The 26,882-nt window shown below is 41.4% G+C and overlaps 1 protein-coding gene across 3 annotated transcripts in view; it reads right to left on the bottom strand.

Moving 5' to 3' along the window:
- Positions 1 to 20,846, bottom strand: part of LOC145455850 (low-density lipoprotein receptor-related protein 6-like) — a 32,728-nt gene extending 11,882 nt beyond the window's left edge. The window contains exons 1-14 of one of the 3 annotated variants that reach the window (XM_080333868.1): positions 20,250 to 20,846; positions 18,291 to 18,463; positions 17,695 to 17,936; positions 16,460 to 16,660; positions 14,806 to 15,065; positions 11,113 to 11,244; positions 10,848 to 11,054; positions 10,625 to 10,793; positions 9,543 to 9,673; positions 9,353 to 9,488; positions 8,295 to 8,505; positions 7,528 to 7,761; positions 1,673 to 1,899; positions 720 to 1,043 (exon numbers count right to left, since the gene is read on the bottom strand). In XM_080333868.1, coding sequence (XP_080189994.1) covers positions 720 to 1,043; positions 1,673 to 1,899; positions 7,528 to 7,761; positions 8,295 to 8,505; positions 9,353 to 9,488; positions 9,543 to 9,673; positions 10,625 to 10,793; positions 10,848 to 11,054; positions 11,113 to 11,244; positions 14,806 to 15,065; positions 16,460 to 16,660; positions 17,695 to 17,936; positions 18,291 to 18,463; positions 20,250 to 20,319 — 2,717 coding nt within the window. In that variant the 5' untranslated portion in view covers positions 20,320 to 20,846. Of the gene's footprint in view, positions 1 to 719; positions 1,044 to 1,672; positions 1,900 to 7,527; positions 7,762 to 8,294; positions 8,506 to 9,352; positions 9,489 to 9,542; positions 9,674 to 10,624; positions 10,794 to 10,847; positions 11,055 to 11,112; positions 11,245 to 12,192; positions 14,755 to 14,805; positions 15,066 to 16,459; positions 16,661 to 17,694; positions 17,937 to 18,290; positions 18,467 to 20,249 lie in introns of those variants that run through there. The other 2 variants (XM_080333867.1, XM_080333869.1) reach the window with 2 other exon arrangements.
- Positions 20,847 to 26,882: the final 6,036 nt, after the last annotated feature.

Genomic DNA, 26,882 nt, shown 5'->3' with positions numbered 1-26,882 from the left:
AAGTCAGCGAGCAGACGGTCGAGTCCGAGTCATGATATTATGACTCGAGTCCGAGTCCAAGTAATTGTGTTGACTGCTCGGTTTACGGTTAAAGTCTTTTTAAACCTACTTTTTATAACTCTGTTTGGTGATATCGAACGGTCATGTTTATAACATAGCAAATTTTCTCATTTTCATCAGTTTCTGGTCGCATTTTCAAGTACCAGTACCAATAGACGAGAGCCTAATAGTGCGGTGACTTATCGATTCTCCGAAATTACAATGAAATCTCGGTCTTGGCCGTCTGAGTCTCGAGTCATATGACTTGGTTTGTGTCATGTGCAATGACTCGAGTCCAAGTCGAGTCAATACACAGACGACTCAAGTCGAGTCGTTCCCATATTTTGAGAAAATGAGTCGAGTCAGGTTGACTCATCAGAAAATTGTGACTCGAGTCATTACAACCATGGCGAACACACGCTAATTGAATTACTTATACATGTACACGGCGGCATATATAGGCCTACGCTTCTACTGCCGCAGGTTGGCCACCCCTGCCTTAGAGCTAGCGGAACAAATAGGCTCGATTACTTAAAAAAATGGAAGTAACACATGACTGACCACCTATGCCAAACTCGCTTTAGCAAATTTCTATCCGTAGTTGTAAACGGGTAGCAACGTTTTGCCTCGGTAGCATGTAGCGAGTCCTCTGCCAGGACAAAAGCAAGCGTCATCCTCACCTGTTCGAACCATCAGTCTTGTTGGCCCGTTCGATCACGGTACCCTTGGTCCAAAACAGGTAGTCGTCGTAAAGCGCAATGGAAAAGAAGATGTTATCGTTATCAGCAAATATCCTCCTCTTGTCTCCGCCTGTCATGTTGGACGAAGCGATCTCGTTTGCGTCCAGGTCCACCCAGTAGAGACGCATTTGCTGGAAGTCAATGAGCAGCGAGTTCGCCCGTCCCACCAAGCCGTCGCCGAGCAAGACGGTCACCATGGACCCGTCCATCCGGGCCCGGCAAATTCTCGGTCGCCCACCGCCCCACTCCGACCAATAAATGAACCTGGATGAGAAAGGTTCTGGTTACCGTGTAACTGGATCAGCAGATTAAAGAACGATTGACATAGCCATAGCAGAATTCATCGTTTCAACATTGTGATACCACTTGAATTAGTGTGTTAGTGTGTTATGGACGCACGGTAAGTGAATTCACTGTTATTAATAATAATAATTACTAGTGCCTTCGACAACTCAAAAGTGTGCCTCCCTAACTTCCAGTTTTTTTAGGTGGTAAGGGAGCGGCTACCATTTTCTCACAAAGACCTGGATACTGCATACTTTGTTCTCTTAGTTTTAAACCGAGTTTGAGGGTACAAACCTTTAATAGGCATGTACCTTTTAATAATATAGTCATTATGTATATATATTAAAACTCTAAAAGCTTTAGGAACTGGTTTTGTTTACAAAAATATCAACTTGACGTTCTGGCAGATATTCCTTGAAAGTGATGGCGAATATCAAGTCCGAAAACAGAAACCGAATGTGTGCGCCTAGAAATTACTGTCGATGCGATGTCAGGAAATTTACGTCGCGCATCGAGCAATTGGTGGAGAGTAAGCAAAAATTCCATTAAAGCAGTTCTACGGTAGTTTGCCAAAGTCGATTCCAATCGCACAAAACCGAGTCACTTACCCGTTGTTGGGATCCACCGTCAGACTCGACGGCGTATGCAAGTTCTGCCGGACGACGGGCCTGCGGCTCGAGCCGTCGACTTTTGCCATCTCGATGCGGTTGCTGTCCGAGTCGGTCCAGTAAATATTACGTCCTATCCAATCGATTGCGATGTCTTCCACGGTGCCGACGCCGACCGTGACGATTTCTCGCAAATCGGTACCGTTCATGTTGGCTCGGAATATCACCTTAAAAGAAAGCGCGATTTGCACGTTGATTTCAACAGAGGCGGTCAAAGGTAGGTACTCTTTTTGCCTTCTTGACCAAGTGGGTATGATTTTCGACTGCTTCTATCTATTTATATTATACAAAGTATCTTTAGTATATGTTTGGAACACGTCAAATTATAAGTGACATTGGATAGTATATTCATATTGAAATGAACCTTTTCCAACCATTTTCGGCTGACACTCGTCAGGGGTAATCGTCAGCGGCTAGTAGAGAATTGGGAAGAACATTGTATATCAACAATCGCATCACAAAATATGACGTTGCCAGCATGAAATTTCGAATACGAGAGTGTTCAATGTACTATTTTTAGATGGTTTATGGTACAATGAACGCTCTCTTATTCAAAATTTCGATGCTGGTAACGTCACATTTTGTGATACGATTGTTGATATACAATGTACTTTCCAATTCTCTACTAGCCGCTGACGATTACCCCTGACGAGTGTCAGCCGAAAATATTCGGGTTCATTTCTGTTATGTTCTTGATCTTGTTTGAACAATAACTCAATACGACGAGGTTGCAATACGAAATCAGTATATTTTACAGCAGTATGACTTTAAGGCAGCGACACGATCCGGAGTACAGTTAAATGAAAAGACGACGAGACAACAGAACACAGGATATAAATACAAGCGCGACACACAAGGAAATAATGATTGGAGTTAATTACTAGTCCTATAGAAATTAGGAGACAATTAGGAAACAACACTGAACGTAAATGCACGAACATAACAGTCCTCCCCTGTAAGTTAGAGGGTTGCCCACATTTACGTAGGTCTATAGAAATCGGGGGGGTTTCCTATTCCTAAAAGGATAACGTCTAACCGACGTACAGGCAGGACTAGCTGCAGGACCTTGTGCCCTCTTCCTAACCAATGGTTGCTCAGCTTGCGACTGCGGAGGCTGAGCAACTTCCTGTGTGGCTGTATTATTATGGCCAGCTGAAATCAAGCGTGGTTGGAGTTGGTTTTTGTGCCTCTTCCAATACCCATGATCTGTTTTTATGATGTACACAACACGCCCCAGTATTTCCGTCACCACGCCAGCAACCCACTTTGGTCCGCTTCGGTAACTGCGAGCGTAAACCGAGGAACCAATCTCGAAATGAGTGACTGATTGTCCAGGCGTAACGGGTTTCGATTTGTCAAAGGGCGAGCACAAACTTAACAAATTGCGCGGCTGTCGACCATGTAAAATCTCGGCAGGCGTTTTCCAGTCTATGCCCGGGTGCGGTGCACATCGGTACGTAGCGAGAAGTGTTTGGAGCGCGAAGTTGAGATCTTTTCCCCCGTCGCAATTTTTAATTAATCCAGCTTTTAAAGTCTGGACGAAACGCTCCGCTTCCCCGTTCGAGGCAGGGTGAAAAGAAGGTGATACGATATGGCTGATTGCCAAATTAGAGCAAAACGTATCGAATTCATTCGATGTGAATTGCGGCCCGCCATCCGTGGCAATTGTTATGCCTTCGATAGAGAAGACTTCCCTCAAAGCGTTGACCACACACAAGGTTGTGGTAGAACCGACATTCATTACTTTAACGAAAGGATATTTCGAATGCGCATCGACGATGACAAGAAACATTTTATTGTTTATTGGACCTGCGAAATCCAAGTGAATTCGTTCAAAGCTTTCAGACGTTTTGGGCCATTTGCGATACTGACGATCAGGCGTTTTCATTACTTTACGGCAAGCGTCGCAACTCTTCACGAGATTTTCAATGTCGCGATTAATGGAAGGCCATGCGATGTAACGTCGAGCCATCTGCTTCATTTTCGCGATACCCCAATGTCCTTCGTGCAACAATGATAAGACTCGCGAACGAAGTGACTGCGGAATTACTACGCGCTGAAAACCATCAATACTGAGCATGACAATGTCTTCGTGCAGAGAAAGCCAACGTTTGCGAGTCGAAAACCAAGAAAAATCATCAATGTGCGTCTTTGGATTCCAATTACCATGAGTGACAGATAATTTTACTAGTTTCATGGTTTTGTCTTTCAGCGTCGCGTCGCGAATTTCATTGCGAGTTAACGGCAAGCCATCGAATGCCATATTAATAGCGTGAACGATCTACGCGTTTTCACGAATTTCCAGTTCGTCAAACTCAGGGTCTGGACCCTTTGGTAGGCGAGATAAACCGTCGGCGTTTCCGTGCTGATTGGTCGGTTTATAGCGAATGTCATATTGATAAGCCATGAGCGTTAGTGCCCATCGCTGTAAACGTTGCGCTGTAATCACGGGAATTTTCTTGTCTGGCGAGAAAATAGCTAAAAGCGGTTTGTGGTCCGTTACGAGCGTAAATTTTCTACCACACAACAATTGACGAAATTTAGTGACTCCGTAAATGATTGACAGAGCTTCCTTCTCGATTTGAGAGTAGGATTTTTGCGAATCCGAAAGCGTTTTCGATGCGTGTGCGATCGGTCTCTCTTCGCCATTGTGCTCGATTGAGAGGACAGCGCCGATTCCAAATTGAGAAGCATCCGTTGACAAAATGAGCTGCTTGTTTACATCATAATGAGCTAACTGCGTAGCGTCGATTACGTCGTTTTTGAGAATGCAAAAAGCTGCGGCACAGTCCGTATTCCAAATGAATTTCGCGTCTTTTTGAAGAAGACGGTACAAGGCAGCGGCTTTATTCGTGAAATTAGGAATAAACGCGCGATAATAATTGACTTTGCCCAGGAATGCCTGTAGCTGGCGAACATCCTGAGGTTTAGGCAACTGTTTGATTGCTTCAACGGATTTGTGAGACGGGCGTTTGCCGTCCTTGTCGATTATATGACCAAGGTACTCGATACTACTTTTGAAAAATTCACATTTAGCGAAGTTGACGGTGAAACCGTATTCGGTGAGGCGCTCAAAGAGTAGCGATAACTTGCGAAAATGATCGCGTTCATCAATGCCAGTAACGATTATGTCATCGATAAAACTAGCAACACCGGGTAAGCCGGCGATCATGGCATCAATACAGCGTTGAAAATTTGCGGGACTAGATGCGACTCCGAAACACATGCGTCGATAACGGAATAGACCGAATTGCGTGTTGATGACACACAAATTCTTCGCATCATCATCTAATTCTAGCTGAAAATAAGCATCGGCAAGATCAATTTTCGTGAATATACAACCACCCTGTAACTTGTGAAGAATTTCATCCAAGGAGGGCAGGGGATGTTGATCTATCTGAATTTGTTGATTCAACGCTTTGAAGTCACCACAAATGCGTACTGATCCATTTGATTTAGTGACGGCAACAATTGGTGCTGCCCAATCACTGTAATTGATTGGTTCGAGAATACCTTGATTGACTAATCTATTCAATTCGGTTTGAACAGCGATTTGCCTTGCAAACGGCAAAGGACGTGGCTTGTTGAATACGGGCTTGGCATTAGGTTTCAAGTGAATTGTCACCTTTGTCTTGGTGCATCGTCCTAATACATTAGAGAAAACAGACGGAAATTTGGACTGAAAAGATGCCAATTTGTCGTTCGAATCAGAAATGTCAATAGTATTACATGATTGCGATTTGACCATCTGCGAGGAAATTGCATCCAAAGCAGAAGTTCCCTTAGCGGTCATGGTGAAAGCATCGCTCCAATCGAGACCAAAAATGTTTTGCCCACGGTGTTCGTCGAGAACTACCAATTTTAAGCCAACTCGAACTTCAGAACCCACCTGCACGGTTACAGTGCAAATACCTTTCACTTTCAATGGCTTGTCGCCATACGCTACGAAAGAGCAATGGTATGCTGAGAGTTTCGGAGAGCCCAAAGTTTTGTACCCAGTCAATCCCACCATGGCGGAGGGTGCACCAGTGTCCCACTGTGTCGGCAACGGAATGCCGTTGATGCTGGAGTTGATCCAGAGCTGGTTTCCTACGCGTCGATATAGTTGATCGATGTCGAAGGAAAGGAGTGGTACTGAGCAGAAATTGACGGATGTGACCTGTTGCGTGATACTAGGTTTGGTAGACATGCACACAGGTTTGATATGACCTTTACGACCACATTTCTGACATACTGCATGTCGATATTGACAGTCTTTTCTCTGGTGATCGATGAAACAGCGGCTGCAGGATTTCAGTCTTTCCGGGAAGTTGCCCTGAATGGATTTGGAAGGTTTTTTCCCCTTCTGATAGCTTCCAGTCATTTTGTTGACGATGGAAGTATCTTTACCGTTACTCTCGCCCTGGATAACCCTATCGGTTTCCAGCGTTCTCACGTATGTTGCAGCTACTTTGAGAACGTCGTCAAGGGATGGATTGGTTTGTGTTAGACAATGCCGTCTCACATCCGCGTGCGGCGTTTCTTTAATGATGAGATCGCGCATTAGCTCATCAACGTAGCTCTGATCACAGCCATCTCTTGAGCATATGAAGTTGCAATCCTTGGAGATTCCGCGTAGAGTTGCGATCCAATCGGCGTACGATTGTCCCGGTTGCATTTTGCAATTGTAAAATTCGTACCTGGCTGCTTGCACATGAATGGAGTCCTTGAAGTGTGTAGACAACTTCTCGGTCAACGCGTCGAAAGTTTGCGCACTGACATCAGCAGCACCAAACAAATTACGTAGGAGCGAGTACGTTTCAGGTCCAACCCATGAGAGTAGACACGCTCTTTTCTTCTCCATGTTGGAAATGCCATAAATTGCAAGGTGATGGTTGAATCGTTGCAGATATTGGTCCCATTTCTCCTTTGATTTTACAAACGAATCAAACTTGGGAGCGGTAGCTTCAGATGTTGACGTACCGGGACTCAACCTCTGCACTAATTGCGATATGGCTTCCTCATGCTGTAGCTTTTGCTGTGCCATATCTTCTTTGTGCTGTGCGCGTTGTTCCGCCATCATTTCCTGCTGCTTCTCTAGAAGCTTCAATATACTTGCTTCCATGATATATACTCGTCGCAGAAATAACTATGAATCCGACTTCTGACACCAATTGTTATGTTCTTGATCTTGTTTGAACAATAACTCAATACGACGAGGTTGCAATACGAAATCAGTATATTTTACAGCAGTATGACTTTAAGGCAGCGACACGATCCGGAGTACAGTTAAATGAAAAGACGACGAGACAACAGAACACAGGATATAAATACAAGCGCGACACACAAGGAAATAATGATTGGAGTTAATTACTAGTCCTATAGAAATTAGGAGACAATTAGGAAACAACACTGAACGTAAATGCACGAACATAACAATTTCAAAACGAATATACTATTCAATTGTATATTGAAGCTCCGCACCTGCAAGAAGCTCTATAAGTGAAATTGTCATAAAATCGCGTGAAATAATCCCAGTGTCATATAGTAACTGAATACGTTTTCTGAAATAGTGCCTATTTGCGCTGTCACTAGTAAGTTTGTCTTACTCACGAAGGTGCGTCTTGCAATTTTTAAAGAAGCCACCTCTGATTTACAGCTAAGTGTGCGGCACCTCAAGCAAATTTACTCTTTGAAACTACATACTACTTCCACTACTGATTTTCTACTTCCACTTTTCTACTAGTATCGCTACTTTCTTCTACTTCTACCGCCACTGGATCTCAATCGCTTTTTCGTTACCACCCAGTACCCACCTTGTGATCTGAGTCGGTCCAGAACACCGTCTCCGTTTCCACGAGCGAATCCAAGACGGTGGCGTCTATGTTCGGTTTGAGAGAGACCTCGACACTTGCGGAAGGAGCTATCTCCAGAGATATCCTATGGACGCCGTCCGCTCCGAGCGTAAACAGGAGAAACGCTTCGGGTTTGAAACAGTTCATTTTGTCGGAGAGCAGCTCGTGGCCGTCCGGACACGCACATCGCACTCCCTGAAAGTCAACGCTTGATTCAATCGACGAGTTCACATCGAAATTATATAGTGCAGTGGTTCTCAGCTGCTGGACCGCATCAATTTTATTCTCAATTGCAGAATGTAATAGGTCAAAGGCTTGTCCGTTTAATTATCGAAATATAAAAGCAAATTTCAAGTTGTTATAGTATTTAGAACGTAATTTGGAACGCTTTTTGCCTAACACACAGTTGATGATCACACTTTCGACATATCCTACGTCAAAATACTTCAAGTGGTCTACCAAACTGTTTAAAAAGCCTACTAGTACAAGATAAGATTACGCGAATTTTGACAAAGATAATGGAGTAAGTAGCCAGTCAATGTCAGCGATAATTTAACAAGTCATGTTGAAAATAGAAACATTTCCATCCTTCAAAGAATCGAAAAAATCAAACGACAGATCGAAAAAGTTCTTCCTACTCAGCAAAGGATAGGAGATATCCACACGAAAACAAGCAGCACCCGAGAGTGACATCAGCGTTAGCCACAACCATAACGTCACCAACATACCCGAGGAGTATACAAACAAAGATGCGAGCATCCGCCGTTGTTTTTCACGCAAGCATTCTCGGCCGCAATCGGGGTGACGCTAGACGCTTTGATACCCATCAAATCGGGCAGCTCCTCAATCATCGCGTGTCTCGATTTACGGTCGAAGACCAGCATCCTCTCCACTTTTCGCTTCCCCCAATCCGTCCAGTACAGATAGTCGTCCAAGTAGCTAAAAGAGCGGATATTTGAGGATACCGCAGAGGTACAGAACTGCAATATACAATCGAATAGTATATTCATACTGAAATAAACCCAAATATTTTCGCCTGACACTTCAGAAATAATCGTCAGCAACTCGTAGAGATTTAAAAAGAACTTTGTATATCAACAGCGAAATATTGTATACATGTGTATTAGTATATGTATTATGTATATCGAATATTTATTCACCGATTCGAAGGCTTCCTTGGGGTTAAGCCTGCTACCCCCGCGAATCATAAGAGCACAGGGCATGAAGTCCCGGTATTTGTTTTTTAATATTGACAAATGTCACGAATCATCACCGCGAAAGTAAGCCTGTTATTTGTTTGGACACACAGTCCGCTATATACCTTTTACGGGTGAGCGAAAGTCAACACAGCATGAAGGGAAGTCTATGCCTTTCAAATCAAGTAAGGAACACTACTGCACTATGTCCATAGAAATGCAGTCTTCAAGCACGCCAGATTATTTATCGGAATCTGTCGTCCGATAGCGATGCTCAAAGTGACAGGCAGCGCAAAGAACTCAAAATACATTTGAAGCGATTCCAAAATATGACGGCTACATAATTCGATCATGATTAACCCCGCTAGAAAGTACTTAGAAGGAGCACCTGTCACCGTAATGCCTGCGCGACGCCACAACAATTTCCTCCGATCAACACCTGGCGCGATTTACTCATTATTTTTATAGACACGGTCGAGAAAACTCGGTCAACTCGATCGTGCCCAAAAACGAAATCCCAAACTTATCAACGGGGCGAACGGATTCAATAGGCTCTTATCGACAATAGTCGCCACTTTTCACTCAAGTACCTGAAGCCGAATATGTGAGGAATCTTCTCTTGCAAAAGCACGCGCCTGCCACTTCCGTTCAGTCCTATTACTTCAATTTTGTCCAACGACGCTTCTGCCCAGTACAGCAGCCCTCTCTTGTAATCAATAGCGAGGCCTGGAAACATGCGACATTAGCGCAACTGCGCATTTGAAAAATTCTACCGTTTACCGTTCGGCCAATGTATGGAGGTGTTCACGAACACGTGACGGTCGCCACCGTCCATGGACGCCCGTTCGATTTTCGGTATGCCCCAGTCGCTCCAGTACATCTGGCCCTTGGACGGGTCAAGCACGATTGCACTGCACAAAAAAAAAGTTGTGCGTATTAGAGATTAGATACGCATCAAGACGATATGTGCGTGAATCGGCAACGGGAAACCGCATCGAAGAATGGTCATACGACTCGCGAGCCCCAAGATGGAAATTTAGTCAGCAATCCAGTCACGGAAATCAAGTCGACAACAAGTCACCCTAAATGACGCAAGGACCCTATTTCAAATTGTTCCACAGGTGGGCAAGTATCCTGGACAGAAGTGAAGGGCAACAGACTCAAGATTATAATGGGCAGTTTGAGAAAGTGGGAAGTATCGAAATTAACCTGAATATTTTTGGCTGACACTCGTCAGGGATTATTGTCAGCAACCGAGTAGAGAATTGATATACAATGTTCTTTCCAATTCTCTACTAGTTGATGACGATTACCCCTGACGAATGTCAGCCGAAAATAGTCAGGTTTATTTCAATACGAATATATTATTCAATCGTATATTGTATTGGAAAATAGGATATTCCACAAATTTGATGATAATCCGATTACATCCATGAAATAGGACTTGCTTTCAGAACATAACTATGTCCAAGGTCGACACTTTACACCAGCGAATTCAAGGTTACATTACCGCACTTTAACAGTAACAATATGCGTTTCTACTTCTTGGTAATTCCATAGCAATATATTACTGAACATATCGATACCACCGTAGCGTCGCCATATCAAAACGACATCCCACTCATGTACCACGAATTGTAAAGGAGCTTACAGAGAACTGTGATCGTTCCGCTAACTGACATGCCTCGTTAAAACTTCAAGGAAAAGTCCATCAAACGGATTAGCGCGAATATGGGGAGCGCACTCAGAAACGCACAAAAGACACAAGTGATCATCATCATTGTAAACGGGCGCTCCGATTTTTTATCGAGTGGTTATATTTGCGGCTTTCACGACAATTGGATAACACCAATCGGACTCACCGGGGACTTTCTATGCCCTCTTCAATGATGACTTTCTTTGAAGTGCCATTCAGTCGCGACACGGCAATGTAATGCCGCAAAGCCTCCGACCAATAGATATTCCTCGCCACCCAGTCCACGGCGATGCCGTCGCATTGCTCGATATCGTGTGAAACTATTTTTTCTTCCACTGCGCAAGCACAAATGTCATGAAACAGTTACCGAGTATCACCGGAAGACTTACTTGTTCCATCTAATTTTGCTCGAAGTATAGCCTCTTCATGTTCGACTGTGCTGCTCCAATACACCATATCGTCGACAGGATCATAATCTATGGCCACCGACGATGAAATGCCGTTAAACGGCAGCACGACATCCGTAAAATCAGGAGTGTCGAGAGATATGACGCGTATATCTGGACGTCTGGCTAAGAGCAGGATGCGTTCCGGCCCTACGCGAAAACTGAAGTTGAAATATTTGCGATGTGGAGCTCTCGAATCTAACGTTACCTTGTTTGCACGTTTTCCCATCCGGCTGTAGCAAGACGCCAGTAGGGCAAGCGCATGTGTAGTTTGGGCTTTTCGGTGAAATGAGACATAAATGTGAGCATCCGCCGTTGTCGAAACCACAAGGATTCGGGGCTGAAAACGACAATACAGAGTATAATTGTGCATGCTGCACTTCCACGCCACCGTATACGTCATAGAAATTTAATTGTGTGGCATGTCGGCGGAATAAATGGTCAGAATGAAGTTAGAAAAGATCAGTCGCCCTCTCGAATAAGTCTCCTAAATTGTGTACACAGTCTTTAAATCAGTCAAACGGAACCTAAAATTTCATACCCGTGAAATCTAAAACATACTAACTGGAGCATGACACTTATGATTCAGAGTTTTGATGACATAAAAACTATTGACGCCCAAGTAAGTTTACACAAATTAGATTTTATCATACACTGAGTCATGTTATTATATGTGTAGCATCAACTCTAATGACAGGTCGCACGGCTTTTAGACAACCTTAATTGGAATTCTGATGGAGCACTTGTGGCAAACAAACAATGGGCTTAGGAATAGATAATTTTCTGAAAAGTCGCATTTATTATGGATACATGTAATTTGAACAATCATGTTAGATTTCGTAGTATGGGTGACACTAGCCGTGAATAGTCTGATACTATTGTGACAATTACAGTCTTTGTCCTCGTACCTACTCGAAAGTAAGGCCATAAGCTCATTTTAACATTGACCTAATAGTGATTGATGGATAGGAATTTCAAAGAGCGGGAATTGAAAATCTAATGACAATTTTGACCCAAGTATTTTTGCAAAGTTAAATATGAAGAATAGAAAGATAAAACTGGAGGTCTCAAAAATTGCGAATCGTATTTTAGATTATCACAGTACGGTGTTGTTATAATGATTACAAAAATCGAATTACCAATCGAAGATATTAGAATAATTCCGATTATCAAAGGAGATAACTAGGCTTAAAAGGCACATATTACTGGCACGCTTGTGTAACCTACACATATACACAAACAGATGTATACACATTGACAAGTTCAAATCAATGCAATCTGGTCTGACCTAGAACCGGTACTTCGGAAGTTCCAATAGTTTGAGCTTTCATTCCACGTTCAAGTATTGGAACGATCATCCACGACATTAGAATCCCGAGTACATATTTCAGAAACATGAAATATTTTGACATAGGGAAATGTGTTGCATGTAGGACAACTTCGTTAGGATAAGGATAAGCTGCATTTAAAAATTCAGTTTTTATGCTCACAGGATTCAAGCCCAGGATAAAACTTGACTAATGAGATATACTTTCTTCCCTCTACTGTATAACTTTCAGATTCGTGGGTACAACAGCTACTTCTGGGTCATTTTCGGCAAAAATCCTTTAGAGTACGGCAAAGCCATACTATATTGTGGAGGCAGAACCTGGTATAAGTCAGAGTGACAATTTCAAGTATCAGGGCGACAAGTGAAAAAATGGGATATCACTTTACTCTGCACTAACCTCGTGACCAAATACTGTCTTCGGCAATTGTGAATTTTTGGCAGGCTGCATTTCACCAGCTGATACTTCCTCGCCCAGTCTAGAAACATCACTAAATAATCACTGATACTATTCAACCTTATACAAATGTCCTCTCATTCCACATTTCCTTATTATTACAGGATCTAAAAATTCCAACTGTTCACAGTGCATTATTGCCAGTAGAAGTTGAACACATCTAATAAAGACCTTTGTGAAATTATTATGTAAACAACTGCACAGACATTACTGGAACCCCAGCCTTAATATTATTGAAACTAAACTTGAACTACTACACTGTCTTACCACTGTGTTAACTACACCAAGTCTTAACACTAACTGTACTGCAGTTCTTTACACAGTCTTTGCCACGATCTCAACATTTTGTTGGGAATCCCACTAAACTATATGAAACAAAATCATCCAATTGCCTCAAGGGTGCTGGATAATCTACTTTTTACAGTGGCCTTCTATATTTTCCAACAGGTATCAGGAGCCCATAGCTCGTTAGGCGCAAATTACAGGTAACTGTACACCGGAACCCTATACTGGTTAACTAATAAAGTAGACACCGTTTAATCGTGCATAAAAAAACACTGGAAAAGCACGGCTATGGGAAACTCAGAGGGAGCATAGGTCTAATGTCTTGTAGAATATTAAAAACAATAGGCAATGTACCAATGTAGTGCGTATTCACAGCAGACACCACGAGCAGAAAAATGACAGCAATAAATCAACAATATTCCATTTCAAAAACTAGACTCATGTTGTCAACCCTCTGCGAACATTGGCATAAATCTTAGTTCACTGTTCCATAAGGAAATAACTGTAAAAGGGTTAAGATCTGAAAATGTAACTCGAGACGTTGATGCAGAAAATAGAAACGCTATGACGCACCAGATTCAAGTAATTGGACTGCCATTATTATCATACTTTTTGTGTGGGGAGAAGATATTCAAAGAGTTGAATTGATACCAGGCGTGCTTCAGTACAACTAATTCGAACTGATGCCCACACCCAGCACCACAAATGATGTTTACTATACCATCTGCACAGACCAACGCCAAGTCAAGGAATAATTATCAAATTCGGGCCATTTCTCAAGTATTTATCAAAACATTGGCGATGTTGTGGAAATACAGAAAGTGTGAGTCTGACTCGAAGTCAATGTATTGGCCGAGCTCTGCTGCAATACAAACAACTTACTGGGGTGAAAACATTCAAGAGGTTTGATGTGATTGAGAAACTTTTTCAATACACATCACTGGGGATAATTAAAACGAGGGGTCTCAGACTAGCAACGACCAGCTTACCAGACCAGGCCAGGCAAGGACGTCACAAGTTGAAAGAATGCGTTAATTCTTTCACAATTCACAAAATAATGTTCTGTATAAAGTGTGTGGAATCGTTTTATTGAGTTCTTTCTGCTCTAGCTACAACGCCTGGACGTCACACACTTCTAAAAGTTTTTTTTTTCAATGTGAAATAAGATATATCGCTGTTGCACGACCATTTGCCCGAATTTCACTATATCAATCTCACATAACGCTAAAAAGCAATGTCAAAATCATTGGAGCTGTAGACTGCTAAATATCAGAACCCGCTCATGGGCTCATAAGAAAATTGAAACAGTGCGTAGTTGACTTTCGGCCTACGTCCTTTGTCAAAGTTTGCCATCACTGATGGCATGTTTTTTTTATGCATTTGAAGCAAAACTAAATACCAAAGTGTAAGATTTTGATTATCGTAATCTTATGGTCTGCGGTGTCTTAACAGTTTGAAAAGGGGCCCCTAAGCTAAAGAAGTGCAGTGTTTGTACTAGATGTGACATATGATGCCGTACAAAGTAGTGGCTCAATATACCTAACGAGGAAACAGATCATTGAAGTAGACTTCGTTTATGATGTTGAAAATGTTTGTCACAGCTCGAGAAAATAACAGCCTAAAATTGATTGTTTATTGTCTTTAGCGATCTTGATCAAAATAAACCCTCTGGCTGAATTTTTATGCTATCAAGGATAGCTGAAGTACGGAAATACACTAGCCTTTCCCTGTTCAAAATCAGAAAATCGCAGCCATGAAACCAGGCTAGGGAAGTATACAATACACATTCTGGAAGAGGAATTTTACAAATACTTGCAACACGACAAATGTACCTTGTTTCTGCCTGCCGGGTCCGTACGAGCGTATATCGTGTAAGGTGGAAATATCGTTTTTAATGACCGTCTTTTGTCCTGTACCGTTAATGCCCGACGAATGGATTGAGTTAGTAGCCCAGTCCGTCCAATAAATGTGATTTCCCGACAGAGTAATGGAGAAAGGATGTCGAAGCAATCCGCTCGACATATCACTTTCCGAGTCATAATTCCCAGTATTATCTCCAGTGCTGTAAGGGGTGTTTCTTACAACCACTTCCCTGAATAGAGAAAGGCAGCGAGATTAGAGTGGTTAATAGAAATTAGACACCGACATGATTTTGAAAACAATTGAAACCGCAATAGACATGATGGCGTTCCAACACGGATAGCTGAACAGTGGATAGAGTAAACCAGTGGTTCCCAAGACATTTTCAAATCAACCCATTTTTAAAAAAAGGAAATTTGCAATCCGAAGTAATAGTTGTCATATTTTGACCGATCGAATAACTTCATATGTAAAAATAATGCCTTTCATTTTTTTTTAATTGGGACATATTTTAACTTTTTAAGTATAAGCGGCATGTAGGCTTCAACTACCAGCCTGTTTCGCTGTTTAGTTTTCAATGCACACATGACACTGAATGGGATCAGTTTTCAAGTCACTGTGGCATACACTTTCGACAGGCAAGCCAAAAAGTGGATATCTGAAGAATGGTAGCTTTATGTTCAATTTGTTCAATTTTCAAAATTGGTCCAACTATATTCTCGTAGGAACTTGAAAGCAATGTCTCCATACTAGAAACAGCGGCACAGTCATTTCACTGTGATTGCCGACGTAGTCGATTCACAAACAAACTGGGTCTTGTTGCGTTTCGAATAAGGAGAGTTTACGTTCCAAGCGCTCTTGCGTTAGCTGGTAGCAAAATGTTTTGAAACACTAATATCACTACTATATGTGGCAATCGCATTCGAGAGAGCTAATTAGCATTTTTTGTAATGTCCCACTCAATCTCGTCATTAAACACTTCAGGACTCTGAGTATATATTTTTAACTTTAATGATCGCTTCATGTTTTGAATTATTTTTATATTTTGGCTCAGATATAGTATGCTTGAAAACTAGCGACCCAAAAAATTAATCAGGCCACCTAACACATCTAATATCAGAAATCGTTTTCAAAATTTTATTCTTTGAATACATGAGCGTTAGAGTTTTATTTTGTCTGCTATCTGATGATTCTCACGAAGTCCTGATTGCATGCGAATCTGTGACGTCACAGTTACACAAAATGTAATTTCGTACCGGGCATTGATCGCAAGATTAAGATTCAGTGCTGAATCATGTTTTGATACTCGTGCTTCGCATTATTAATCGTGCCCTGCAGTCAAATTGAGAGAAATGATCAGAGTGCATGCAGCCCTCTTCGACACACTTCAAGACACCTGTCTGAAAACGTCCTAGTATACAATCAGAGACCAATTCAACGACTAGGCCTATGATATTTCTTGTGAAATAGGCTATAGAACATCGGTGAGAGGTTTCCGATAATGCAAACCGATTTTGTATAAGGCTCAAGTTATATTGGCGAAAATCCTTATTAAAAAATTTTCCCTCGTCTTTCATGTTACAGGAAATAATACATTTCAATAGAGGAAATAATCAAAGCTAATACCTTCCAGATCCATCGGTATTCATCCTATTGATGTAATGGTAGTTGGCGTCGACCCAATATACTTTGTTTTCATCATAATCAATAGTTAGACCATTCGGCCAGTATATCCCATCTCTTTCCACGAGGACCTTTCGGTGTGAGCCATCCATGCCCGCCCTCTCAATTTTGGGATTCTCGCCCCAATCGGTCCAGTACATGTACCTAGAAGTACCAAAGTCCAACATAAAACACAAATGTAGTCCCAAGTGCTCACTAACTTTCCTCTTGAGCATGAGTAAAGTTCAGATATACCGGTACTCCAGAAATAATGGCTTCCAAGATATACTAAAAATCCTCCTGTAGGCTAGAAGTTGATAACAATGCTTTAAAATTATGTTTGGCAATAAATTGTGAATACATTTAAAATCCAAAACGAATCCATGAATGATTTTCTCATGATGAGAATAGATGCCTTGTAGTACAGAACTTCATGACACATTTGAATAACATATTCATATTTATTCTGGAAGATTTTCGGCCGACACTCATCAGGGGATACCGTCATCAATAAGGCGGGCATTCAAATAACTATGTTTAACAATAATCATTACTGGTATCGCTGACAATGATGTCACACAGAGTAAATACAAAGTTTGAAAAACGAGAGAACTGTAGCAGAGGCACGGAGATGGCGAAACAAAACAAATTAATGCACGATTTTCAAATGATACACATATTCTTTCAGTTGTCATAGACTAGGTTGACTCAAAGTGATGATGGTGGACTCAAAAACAGACAAATGAAATAAATTGCGACCCTTAGCCAACATAGAGAACATGTCCTAATGATAATTGGCAGCACGTGTATGATTTTCCGGTACGTGCTTGTCGATAGAAGACTTTTGACCCATGGCCTGGTTATGTTCGAGAACAAGCAGATTGTTTTGCTGCGATTTCATGATGAGAAGTAGCCTGGTTTTGGTGTTATGCATGTAGCTATTATCTGCGGTAATGAAGAAGATATGCTTCCTTCCAGTGATGACGTTTTAAAAATATGAATTATTTCTAATTCCATACTGAGGGAAGTAATTTCATCAAAAATACAGTTCATATAGAAATAACACGATAACAAAGTCACCTGCACCAGTACTTTCAACAGATCAAATCATTTTTGTCGTGCTTTTAAAGGGGTGTACGGTATCCAGTGTTGTTAGTGAGCACATTGGAGTGAAAAAATTCCAGATATTTCAAACTCACCCCCGCAAAGGGTCAAGCGCGATGGCCCTAGGTTGATCAATTTGATCCCAAACAAGAACGGTCCGGGCTCTGCCATCAAGTTCACTGACTTCAATATGGTTTGCATCAGAATCCGTCCAATAAATTTTCTTTCCAATCCAATCGCAAGCAAGACCATCTGGCTGCACTAATCCGGTGCTTATGACATCATGTTTACTCCGTTCGTCATATGAAACATTGGAGTATACAGACTGAATCTTTTTCTAGAAACAATTGATATAAATCAATGTAAGTATAGGTAATAGGCTGAACATGAATCTGAGCTCTAAATATAAAATTGACGTATTCTATTTGAACTATACACTGATCAGGTTTCGATGTTGATTTTTAAGATATTATGGCCTAAATAAACTTGTCTGAATTTTTCATGTTATTCTCAGGCATTAATTGTTGCTCACATCAACAAGGCCATTACTTTTATTTTGAAAGCAATAATCATCTGAAAAAAATGGATTATTCATATTGGTCCCAAGCACGGAGTGTGCTTATTTCAACTGTAAAAATCACATTTGTATATTCCTATACTGGAACATGAAAAAATCTTTCTTTTTACTTACAAAATCACTCGCGCCATCCACCCAGAAAATCATGTTGTCCGAGTAAATATAATCGCAGGACATAGTGTACTCAATGTCGTCAACAATCAACTCAACGGAGCTAAGGTTTTTCGTATCAATCACATGGATATTAGCTCGATTCCCGAGAAGAAGCTTGGTGCCACCGTCTGATTCTTCTAAAAAGAAGGCTTTATTCATAAACTACGACAATTTACCATATCGCGTAAAGATCAGATAATATTTTGTGCATATGGCCGGATCAGATCAAAACAACTGCAAGATTATGCCACTATTCCTACTACATACACATTACACATATGCTAAAGCTCATTCCATTAAAACAACACATCAAGTCGATTACACAAGAATAAAAACCAAAAAATGTATATCACGGAACAGCCTATACAGCTTCAACACATTGTATCACAAAATTTCAAAATAGTACAATTCCAACACATAAAAGATTTGGTTTATTAGCAAATTTTATCAGTTCAATACACCACAAAAATTGCGATACAACGAGAAGATAGGAAGGTGTCAAAACGACTTGGAGTAGTCTTTGGAATTAGACCCCCACCTTGGCCTAGGCCAGTGGTTCCCAACGTGGGCGATATCGCCCCCCAGGGGGCGATTTGGCGGTCTAGGGGGGCAAAAATGGTGATAGGGGGCGATGGGGGGCGAAAACAACGAAGGGGGCGATAGGGGGGTGATGGCGCGTTAAAACGGCTATATTGAAGTCGGGACCGTAACTACCGCTCCCCAACCCCCCCAATTGGGAGTGGAGGGGCCGAAATCAAAGGAAGCCCAATTTATTTCGTGAATTAACATGAATGATAGAGTAATTTTTTAGAAATTCATGCGACATTTTCAAAAGTTTTCGCGCTGCGCGCGATTTCATATTGGTATGTATCTTGATGTTAGGATCCCCGTCACCCAACAAAAATACGCATGATTTATGGAAATGGGAGACTTCGGCGTCGGCCATTACTGTGCCACGACGCACCAAGACATATGAAGTTACAGGCCATGTAACATGCGACTCCGAGAAGTGTGCCAGAACAATCAGCAGCGAGAAGACCTAGTTCGAAAGGAATGCCCTTGTGCTGACCGAAAACTTCGATATATATACAATATATGTTTAATTGTCCATTGGCGCCTCAATGGTTGGCGTCGAATGTTCCTGTCCTGGCGACCTTAACCCTACAGGACAAATGCCGTCCCGCAAGGAAACAATTATTTGACAGTAAAGAGATACCAATATGAAATCATGTGCGTCTTTTAGTTTGGTACGTCTTGACGATTTCCATATCTTCTGACATAGCACGAAATATTAGGCTATCATGTAAAGAAGTCAATATAACAACGATTCCGCCGAAGATGTTTAATTATTATTTAGGGGTCGTACCTTTTCCAACATACCACATCGACCATATTGACCGATTCAAATGTGAATTATATAAATTTGTCGAGCTTCACGCGTTTAGGCGAAATACGGTGACTCAACAAACAGTACATGAAATAGGGTAGGCCTATAGCTGATATGTAGCGACAAAAAGCCCACTGGCTAAGGGGGGGTCTGGGGTTTGGTTTATCACCATATGGGGCCAAAGACCAACGTTTTTTTTTCGGGGGGGGGGGTGACGAAGTGCTGTTTTTCGGTTCCCGATATTTGGGGGGCGATGATCGGTGTGGAGCTTCAAAAGGGGGCGATGGGTCGAAAAATGTTGGGAACCACTGGCCTAGGCGATGTAAAGAGGAGGCATGCACACTGAATGAAAAGTGAAAGAAGATAGTATAGAAAATGCAGGTGACAAAAATTGGGGTGGCAAATCACGGAAGGGACCTAGTGCAGTGAGAGCTAGAAAAATTCATGCATTATGGAGTAGGCTACTACGGCTTTTACATTAACAGTGGACATATTTATGTACCTTACTACCATTCAAATATGAACAAACTTACTTGAACAAGACGGACGCCATGCTTGCAGCGCCAGCAAAGTAAGGACAAACTTGGTCCTGACACAATCCATTCAGTTATCCGTTATCAGGCATATTTCTCACATTAATTACTATCCATTATAGTATACTTGCTTACGTATAAGAAAAATACAGAGAGTCGTTACCGGTACTCTGTCATAGTGATAACTATGTTGCGACCACGAATTTACCGGTAACGGACCATGAAAGCACTAAAGCAGTCAGCAGCAGCAGCGTTTCTTAAACTTTCCAAGACGCACCCCCTTTATGATCGTGAAAAATTTCGCGCCCCCTTATCGTGATATCACAAAATATTAAGAAGGTAAAACAGAATGCTAGAAACCCCAACGGTTAGTTTGATGGCATGGAAGGTTATGGCTGTTGATGAGAGTATTCTCGGATATGACATTTCACATTTGGACAACACTTGAGCAAAAACTAGGAAACAGAGGTAATAAATTTCTGTTGACTGCGGCTTCGCCCCCCAGTTCAAGAACCACTGCACTACAGCATTAGACTTACGATTTACAAGGACCAAAGTCGAAACAAGTCGACAACTCTCACTGTTTCCACTTCACTTCATCATAGCGCTGCCGTCAGAATGCCAGCTAGCCAGTCAACACTGAACTAAACACTGAACAGTGAACAGCTTTATCAACTGGAGTCATGACAGGAGAAAGCTACCGCACGGCGGCGCTTTTCGCATTCCCCGATTTTATGGACTTTTTCCGGTTACGTTTATTGACTTTATTGATATAATTATCGATAAAAAATCACTAGATTGTGATACAAATAAATATATAAAAAATTGAAACGACTTGGATCAGTATTTTTCAATCAAGTAGGCCTGAACCCGCCTTGACGGGGGAGATAGCGTAGTACCATAGCCTTTATAAATTATTAAATTATATATATCCCTGAACTGTGGGTGTCAAGATCGGTGTCTGATCTCCAAGACTATTCTATACTCCAATCGTTTCGGCACCTTCCTATCTTTTCATTGTATCGCAGTTTTTGTGGTGTTTTGAAATGATGAAAATATTAATAAACTGATACCGCTACTGACGGCGGGCACTGTAGGCCGAGGTGGATGTCAGTATAAAAGACCGCAACTGAGCGTCGTTCGGCATCCTCCTAGGCTCCTATCTGTTCATTACATCGCATTGTGTCTTATCGCAGTGTCTACTGTGTGTGTTTTGTTCAAATGAAAATATAAAACAACGATTATTGATATTTTGTTAGTATGCAGTGCCTGTAGGTATATAACAAGAGCAACACATGAAGAAGTAGGAAAACCGAATTTTGCACTGATTGAAAAGAACATACGAATGCATCAAATGTAAAAGCAACGACAATGTAGAGTCAGGACGGTAACAGCACTTCGTCAGGCTCCCCCAAAACGTTGGTTTTGTGCCCCCATAGGGCGATAAACCGAACTTCTGGAGGGCTTTTTGCCCCCCAGATCCGCCAAGACTGTACACTTTTTGCCGCTACTTACCATCTATATTGGGTGTCCGTGTTGTGAGTATATTACCATCAATTTTTATCCTCTCTTTGCTGCTCACGTAATCAGATGATTCACCGGTAGAGCTGAGGTGTGTTGGAAAAGGTAAGACCCCTAAATAATAATTAAGCATATTCGGCCGTACCCGTTGGTATAATGACTTCGTTACGTGATGCTATTTCGTGACCTGATAAGTAAAAAGATATTGAAATCGCCCAAACGTACTAAACTAACAGATTTAGCTTACACGATTTCAAATTGGTATTTCTTTACTGGCAAATAATGTTCCCTCGAGATGGTATTTGTCTTATGTGGGGCTCAGATCGCCGGGACAGGAACATTCGGCGCCAGCCATTTAGGTTAGGGTTGCCATACGTCCGGAATTTCCCGGACATGTCCGGAATTTCACTGAAAAATCTGCGTCCGGGAGGAATTTCTGAAATATGCTTAAATGTCCGGAATTTTGAAGGCTGGAATCAGGCTTAAAAGTTTTTCGTAAATCAACGTAAACAATATTATTTTCAAGCAGATTTATGCTATTCAAAATTGTTCTTCACGCCGCGCGCGAGTTAATGCAACGTATAATGATATTAGTATGGGCAACACCCTCTCCACAAAATGCAATCAAAATAAATATAAATAACCATCATTTACTGAAATAAGTCTGATTGTAATCGCAATTATAAGCTAACGGCATATTCCTAGAGTTGGTTAAGGCCGATTGGATGGCTGGATGCTTCAATCACAGACAGTGGTTCCAAATCTTGGGGTCGTCCGCCTTTATCTGTGGATCGTGATGATGTTGGACGTAATCAGCTTCCCAGGCCGTGAGTAAGTGTGGGCAAGCTGAATTTTTTTTAGAAATCAGCTTATCAAGTTTTAAGCTTTGCCACGGAACATTTTCAAGTGGGAAATGAGGTCGCGACCATAGAAGGTTGGAAATCACCGGATGTGCAACCTGCTGGTGCATTTTATAGTAGGCTAATATATCGGAGAATTATTATTATTGACAGAAAATTTAACAGCCAGATGCATACAGTAAGTGCCCAACAAGTTACATCACTGCCCTATGGTGGGCCCAAGATCAGTGCTTTTTTGGGCGGAAGGGGGGATAAATTAATGTTGTTTCGGACCTGATTAAAACACATAAACAGATAGCCGCACCGACCTAACTGTATAGCAGGGCTGTCAAACACAATCCTGACAGGCCAGACACGGCCAGCCAGATGATTTCATCTGGCCCGTGGAGGAATCTGTTGCAAACCCTAGCAAATAATAATCACCAGAGCTCACATTACAGATGGTCCAATTCATGACCTATGTTCCACTTCATTCCTGTATAGTGCATACAGTCGATGGGCAATGCTTTGCTAGTGTGACGTCATATTGACGGTAAATGTGTTACAACTCATTTCAAAATCCGCTAGGGGGTGCTAAAGAATGTCCGGAATTTGCTTCACAAAAATATGGTAACCCTAATTTAGGTGCCTATGGGCAACTAAACAGATGTTATATATCGAAGTTTTAGTCGTCAGAACAAGGGTAGTCCTTTTCGGCCAAGGTCTTCTCGCTGCTGATCGTTCTGACCAGAGGTGGTCAAAGTAATCACCGTCGCTACTCAAGTAGAACTCAAGTAGAAGTAGGAGTGGTGGTTCACAAGTAAGTAAGTAAGTAGGTATTCTACGCTTATTTTTGCCTACAAAACTGAAAACTGTCAAGTAGAAGTAGAAATGGTCTAAAATCACAACTACTTAATATGTATTGTGAGTAGGCAAAATCTTTAAAAAGTATAAGTACTTCGTTACTGACCACCTCTGGTTCTAACACACTTCTCGGAGTCGCATGTTACATGGCCTGTAACTTCAAATGTCTTGGTGCGTTGTGACGTGGTAATGGCCGACGCAGAAGTGTCTATGTCTATAAATCATGCGTATTTTTATATTGGGGAAGGGTACCCAATATTCAAGATACCCTACATCTACAACATTAAATTTGAAAAAATTGCATAAATTTTCAAAAAAAATGCTATATGATTTATGTTTATTTACGAAATAATTTGGGGCCCCCCTCGAGCTCGCGCCCCCTTCAATTGGGGGGTTTGGGGTTCGGCAGTTATGGTCCTGTGTAGAGGCATATATGCGAGATCCGGTAAAATTAAACGCAGGCTGACAAGGACGTGGAATCAAATATGTAATATCATTATAATGCGATTGTACACGTCCTATTTTTTACTCATTGTCCAGACCTATCTTCAGTTTAAGTTGCAGGTTTTAGGACATGGGCCATTTGAGATCATTATTAGTAGGGTTGCATTTAAAACAACCAGTGTTTTAAACAGTTTTACCACGTAGATATAGAACATTGGTACGGTATGGGTGTTCTGATGATGATGATGACCGCCGACGTAAAAATGCTGCAGTCCTGGTTAAAAATTTGGTCAAATAGTTCAACTATAGGCATAGGCGTAGCCAGGCGCGGGCAAACGGACCATTCCCTACCCAAAAAATAATTTTCGAAAATTTTCGTAAATTAACACATAAGATGAGATATTTTTGAACAGATGTATTCAACTTAGAAAATTTTATTCGCTTTGGCGCGATATATAGTGTCTGTATATTTTTAATTTTTGAGTTCCCGTCGCCTGTTGAGTTCCCGTCGTCACGAAATAGCAGCATGCTTCAAAAAAGTAATTAGTGACAATTGGTCTGCCCGACGCTCACCCTAGAGAAACACATGAATAGTTTTACCGTGTGGCGTGAACATATAGTTCAAGATGTATAATTACGCACCCTCTAAATCTTTGAAGACTGGAAGAAAGGCTGCATCCTTATCCTGGACACAGGCATGATAACAAACAAAGGAATATTCTAGTCTAGCGGTCGAGGATTAGGGTTCGCTGACTCCCTATACTACCATGTTGTGACGTTACGAAAATTGCCGATATCCCCCCTCTATATGACCGGAATCGATATATCTTTTAAAGTATAATATCGACTGGATATTATCAGCGAAACTATAAAATCGGTCGGACTCCAATAGATAGTTATCCCTGATAGAATAGGACTTGCAAAATTCCACGTCGCAGTGTCATCATTCCGCATTAGTTGTGCAATGTGCTCGGCGCAGGGATGCATTTTACAAGTTTTATGCCTTACATTGAATATGTTACCCGCACTGACCAACTATAGGTCGCTTACTCAAAACATCTGGTGTTTAAAACATACGCCGGATATATGAAGAAATATAAATTTCCAAATGCATGTATAGAAGAACATTTTTATCGCTGATCTTTTTATGTTATTTTTTGTTGTTATTTTTTTTTCATTCATTGTGTATGCCTCTCATTTACATGTGTAAAGGCCAAAGGGTCTTTGAAATTAGACACCTAGAGGCCTAGAGGCCTAAAGCCCTAGAAGTTGTAAAGAAGAGGCACGCAAACCGAATGAAATTTATAGTAGATAAAAAAGGACAAGCGATAAAAATGAGGTGACATGTGTCGGAAGACTCGGAAGGATACGTCGGCATATTATATCGTGGTCCGGTCAGGGATATCCCTGGGTCCGGTAAACCTCGAGCTCTGATTATTTCTTCATTCCGTAGAAGCTGATGCTTGCATTTAAAAATTGGAGAAGTCTAATCATTAGGGTTGCATTTAACACAAAACAACAATCAAATAAAAACAAACATGTTTAAAACAAGGCTCTACTTTGAAACGTTTTTTTCAGTCATGACGTCACGAATATTCAATTGTGGCGTCATAATGGATTGAGATTGACAATTGAAAATATAGGGTAAATATAGCTCCTTTGACGAAATATCTGTACCATAACGTTTGAACCGACTATTTTTTAGAGGATTCCAACCATCACATGTCGATATATGTCGGCTAAATCGGGTGGCAATTGTCCGCAGGCTCATACAACATGTTTTTTGGAAAGTATTTACACAATTATGGCATAATTTTACATCTTGAAAAAAACCTTTGTTTAACGGAGGACGATTTCAAGGGTTTCAGCAACCCCACATCGTATACGTCGACCGGGGCCTACGATAACTCACCATAAGTTATCGTAGGCCGCGCGTCGACTATTTTGTGCGCTAAACATCCGTAGGCTCATAATACACGGTTTTCGGACGCATTTACACAAGTATGGCACAATTAGACAACATTTGAAAAACACACAAGTTTGTTTTTTCGAAAAGGCATTTGTTTAATACACTGTTAAAAACATGATTGAAATGCAACCCAAACTGCCGTGTCTCGAAAATCCGCGCCGTCGATTTGACATGTACGAGTGCCGAAAATCCATTAATTTCCACAAAGATGGGTGGTGGTGGATGTAATAAAAACGCGTAGCGCATCCAACGACACCTTTGAGTCTGATCGTAACATACATGGCACCAATATCATCATTATTTTATTAATATAACGTTCACCCTATATATCAGTGGTCGGGAACCTATGGCTCGCGAGCCATACATGGCTCTTTTGGGCATAAGATATGGCTATTTGTGAATTTTTTTATTTTTGTGCTTAATTTATCTATATTGCAGCAGCCTGTTATTAAATCTTCAGCACGATCAGTAATTATTCTTGTGGCAGTATAAACATGTCGTGGAAAGGTTGATACAGTGGCGTATTCGGGGTTAGGGGCTCAGACCCCCTTTTCAAAACCCTCAAATTTAAGTTGCTATCACGCCGGCGACCAATATCACTCTCTAATTCGATGTATCCGCCAAGAAATCTTGGATTGCACGATACGTTGATTGATCAAAGAGAATTGTATACGTGGCGGCACCTGTATCACAATGCAATTTTCAAATACACATCGTTTTCCTAATCTACAGCGAGAAATGAACTACCGTGGAAGTGATATTCACAATTACAAATTCAAATCACAAACAACGCCATAGCTATCCACGTTCTTGATTGATAACGTAGCTTTGTAGTCGCTGTTGAAATATAGGCGTGTTGAGCAACGTTATGTTACCGCCGAATTGAGAAGTCGTATCGGAATCAGTGCGACAATAACATTCGATTAATATCAGTTATTATAAATTCTATGATATTTACAATGAATTGCGATATTTTACAGGCAAGGCATCGCCCGG

This window comes from Botryllus schlosseri, chromosome 14 (assembly GCF_051294905.1).
Source record: "Botryllus schlosseri isolate E-star chromosome 14, Bs_hap1, whole genome shotgun sequence".
NCBI lineage: Eukaryota > Metazoa > Chordata > Ascidiacea > Stolidobranchia > Styelidae > Botryllus > Botryllus schlosseri.
The sequence above is the reverse complement of the archived record's forward strand: the minus strand, read 5'-3'. Positions and strand labels throughout refer to the sequence as shown.